General features: G+C 34.3%; 1 protein-coding gene across 1 annotated transcript; it reads left to right on the forward strand.

Moving 5' to 3' along the window:
• The first annotated feature begins 704 nt into the window (after nt 1–704).
• On the forward strand, nt 705–3834 carry LOC136409617 (venom protease-like). The gene is made up of 8 exons (XM_066391242.1): nt 705–786; nt 846–925; nt 977–1110; nt 1437–1552; nt 1603–1786; nt 1839–2047; nt 2103–2299; nt 2961–3834. Exons 1-8 carry the CDS (start codon nt 708–710, stop codon nt 3126–3128), a joined length of 1167 nt encoding a protein of 388 aa, XP_066247339.1. The 5' UTR covers nt 705–707; the 3' UTR covers nt 3129–3834.
• Nucleotides 3835–3879: the final 45 nt, after the last annotated feature.

Genomic DNA, 3879 nt, shown 5'->3' on the forward strand with positions numbered 1-3879 from the left:
TTAATAGATGTTAAAAATGTAACAAAGCCTCTTAAAAGAGGGTAAAACGTAGCTTAGGAACACTCTCAACCATCTGACAAAAATCCTGTCTTTCTTTATGAGTACTATGAACACTTTGTGTGTAGGATCTCATTTCAGGAATCCTCGCTAATAATCTAAATAATTTTTAAAATGTTAAAAAAATTAATTTATTGAGAATCAAATAATGGCAACAAGAACCTTCCAATAATTCCTCTAAATGGTATGAAAAATGGTAATAAGAAGGATTCTTTTTAATTTATAAATAGATTTGAAATATAGTCACTACTTAAAACCTGAATGAAAATTGAAATGCGGCACATTTACAGCGAAAACTAAACACATAAACACTTTGTGTTGTACGACTTCATTCTTTTCTCTGAGACTATTCGCTGGTTAATTATAGTTGTAACTACAAAAAAAAGAGAATAAAGTAATTCAAAATGTATCCATTGATTTGTCTGTTTTTGAATTTACATGCACTAAATAAAATTCATTTTTAAAATATTATGCTGCTTCGATCACTTTTTCCCTAAGGTATCAATTTTACATAAATCAATTTCTGGTCTGGCTGGCCATTTTCATGAACCTTATTTAATTTTTTGACGCAAAACAGGATGTGTCCCACACAAGAGATAAGACATGGCGAAATTAAATACGTTTTTTAGTCAAGATTGTTCGTTTACAAAATGCGGTTGTTAATAATTTTTTCCGTTGCTTGTGCTGCTTATTTTGTGCTTATATCTTCTAGCGCCATTCATAGACCAGGTAGAAACTACACGCAAATAACAAAAAAATAATTATCTTAAAGACCATTTCAATTTCAGCTGATAGTGGCTTGGACAGTTTCTTCAGTAGGGACCACGCCAGAAAAAAAAGATTCTTAGGATTAGGGCGTAGATTTAAAGTAAAATATCAACCCTATCTAATCTGAATATATGAATGTTCGTAATTATAGTTAAACAAACGCTACCAAGAATGTATAGCACCAGGAGATGCCAAAGGTCATTGTAAACATCTGCCTTTCTGCCCCATCGATGTCTTAACTGGAACTAGAGGAACTTTGGAATATTTGTGCGTCATTGAGAGAACGTAAGTAACTTTATGTCTGGCCAACTAGTGACCATCATGTTAAACTTTGATCACACTTGTGCTGAGACGAGGTCGGGTCAAGCTTATCTGAGTTAAGAAAACTATGCTGAAGTAAATGATAAGCACCGCTTTGATGTTCAAAGAAATAATTACCATTTGTTACGCAATAACTATGTTTATTGTCTTCAAAGAGTGCCGAAACGTGATCATATATCAATTTATACGGTCAGTCAAAACTGTTATTGATTAGTGGGTTGATATTAAGCATTGATAATTTTCAGTCACCATTGTGTCAGTAATAATTGGAATAAGTAGATTTTTTCCAGATTTGTAGGAGTGTGTTGTCCAGATGATGTAGCTTTATCGGGCATAGTAGGTTCTCAGCTAATAATGGATCTACCTGCTGGTGGGGAAGACTATGAAGAAAACGACAACATCACGGGTACATCCTATTCTAAAATGAAATTTTCTATTAACAGGATCTGTTTCTAGGATGCGGAATTCCTGCGGAGGGACGATCGATGTCGGCCACTAATACAACTAGAGTCCAGCAGTGGCCTTGGCTGGCTGCCCTTTACCATCCCGATGAATTCAATCGCGGGACAGAGCAACAATTTTGTGGAGGGGCACTTATAACCGATACGCATATTTTGACTGCAGCTCATTGTTTACAGAAGCAAGTAGTATATGCTTCTTTCAACAACTATTTTCTTATAGTTGAATTTCAGATCCACCCCCGAAAACGTTAGGGTTCGATTAGGGGAATATGATTTTTCGAAGTCTAACGAGACACGCTTTCACGATTATGCAGTGGCTGAAATAATTAATCATGAACAATTTGAAATTTCTACGTATGAACATGATATTGCGATTGTTCGGTTAGAACAGCCGACTTCTTTTAACTCGTATATTTGGCCTATATGTTTACCACCTTCAGGTAAGAATTTCTGCTGTTATAGTAGACGCCCTTGCTTGATCCTTGGGAATTTTAGGACAAAATTTCGAAAATGAGACTGCATTAGTCGCAGGGTGGGGACAAATAGAATATGCAGGTCCTACCTCAGCAATACTGTTGCAAGTGGCAATCCCAGTGTGGAAACAGGATTCTTGTGTAGATAGCTTTTTGCAGAAAATTACTGATTACAACCTTTGCGCTGCAGGATACGACGGAGGAAAGGATTCTTGTCAGGTTAGCGCTTTTTATGATATATCCGAATAAAATTATATATTCTTCTCTGAAAGGGCTTCTCATATTTCCTCTCCGCTTTGCCTTTGTTCTCATCTAAATTGTATTATCGATTTAATAAATTTGGTTTGCTCGCGATTTCTGAGCACAATCGTGAAAGTGCTGCTACGTTAATAAATTTCATCCACCTCAAGTTACTTATTAAATGCCTAAACTTCCGTAGATAATGAATAAAGAGCTTTTTTGACTACTAGTTATAAAAAAACACCATTATTAGGTGTGTTGAATTCGTTTCCTTATCTTTATTTCTAAAACAGTTGAATACATGGATGAAGACAGGTATACGACTCATTATTCACCTAACAAGCTAATCAGTCGCAATGTCATCATCCCGTTGTGGCTTTATTGTGGTCACTATGGATCTGAATATCAAAGGAAACGTCCCCGTGAAAATTATGATTCAGAACTCGTTGTCTTTTTGTCTTTCTAATTTAATTTAAGTAAATTTAATTTAATCAAATCTAACCAAATCTAATAAGAAAAAAAATAGCATATACACTACGGCTGTGAGTTACTTATGACCCTCACGTCTTAGATTAAACTTGGCGTTCGGGTCGTAATAATGTACTTCACAATCGTGGTGTTTAATATATTATGTGTTTAGGGAGATTCTGGAGGTCCGCTAATGTACCAGTTGAAAAATGGACGCTGGATAACTATAGGAGTGGTATCTTGGGGAATCGAATGCGGCAATAAGGGCAGTCCGGGGATTTATACTAGAGTAAATAAATATCTACCTTGGATTATAAAACATACAATTGCTAAAAAATAGGAGGTTAATGGTAGATTTATGGGGCCCGGCATTGATGGATCAGTGTACATAACCCTTCTCTTTTCTCATTTAAATAAATATAGAGTTTAGCGAAATGGGTACATGAAAAAACAGTAATTGAGCACGAGACTCAATTATTTGTTCTAAAATGGAATATAAAACCAATAAATTTAAGCCATAGTTGACTATTACTGTTTATTCCGGAAGTACATATATATAGGAAACAGAGACACAGTCATGGTGTATGTATAACATTGGCATCAGTATTAATGTGAATTGTATGCGAATTGGTACCTTTATATTTCTCTCATATAATATAAAATGAGCAAGCAGATTGTACCTATCAGTCGCATTAATGACATAGAGATACATAAGTACATCAACGATTATTATGAGTCTTATACGAAACAATAGTCCTAAAATTAAAATCTCTTCAATAATGTCAACAGTTCTTTAAAATTTGTATACATCTCTAACACACTTATAAAATGCAACTCATATACATCTTTTAGCTTTATAAATAAATAAACATATTGTAGTTACACTGTATTAGGTACATCATATTTCTTCAGCTTATTAACACAGTTATGCATCAGCTTCAAGGTACAGTTATAGCTAAAGGTACTCCAGGTATGGTAGACATTTATATACTTTAGAATAACTACAGCGTTTACTTTAAATAAACTAATTGAAAAAATGTCATAAATTAATTAAAATACCCTGATAAGCCGTGACAAAAATACCCTGTAAG

The sequence above is a fragment of the Euwallacea similis genome, chromosome 6 (genome assembly GCF_039881205.1).
Source record: "Euwallacea similis isolate ESF13 chromosome 6, ESF131.1, whole genome shotgun sequence".
Classification (NCBI taxonomy): domain Eukaryota; kingdom Metazoa; phylum Arthropoda; class Insecta; order Coleoptera; family Curculionidae; genus Euwallacea; species Euwallacea similis.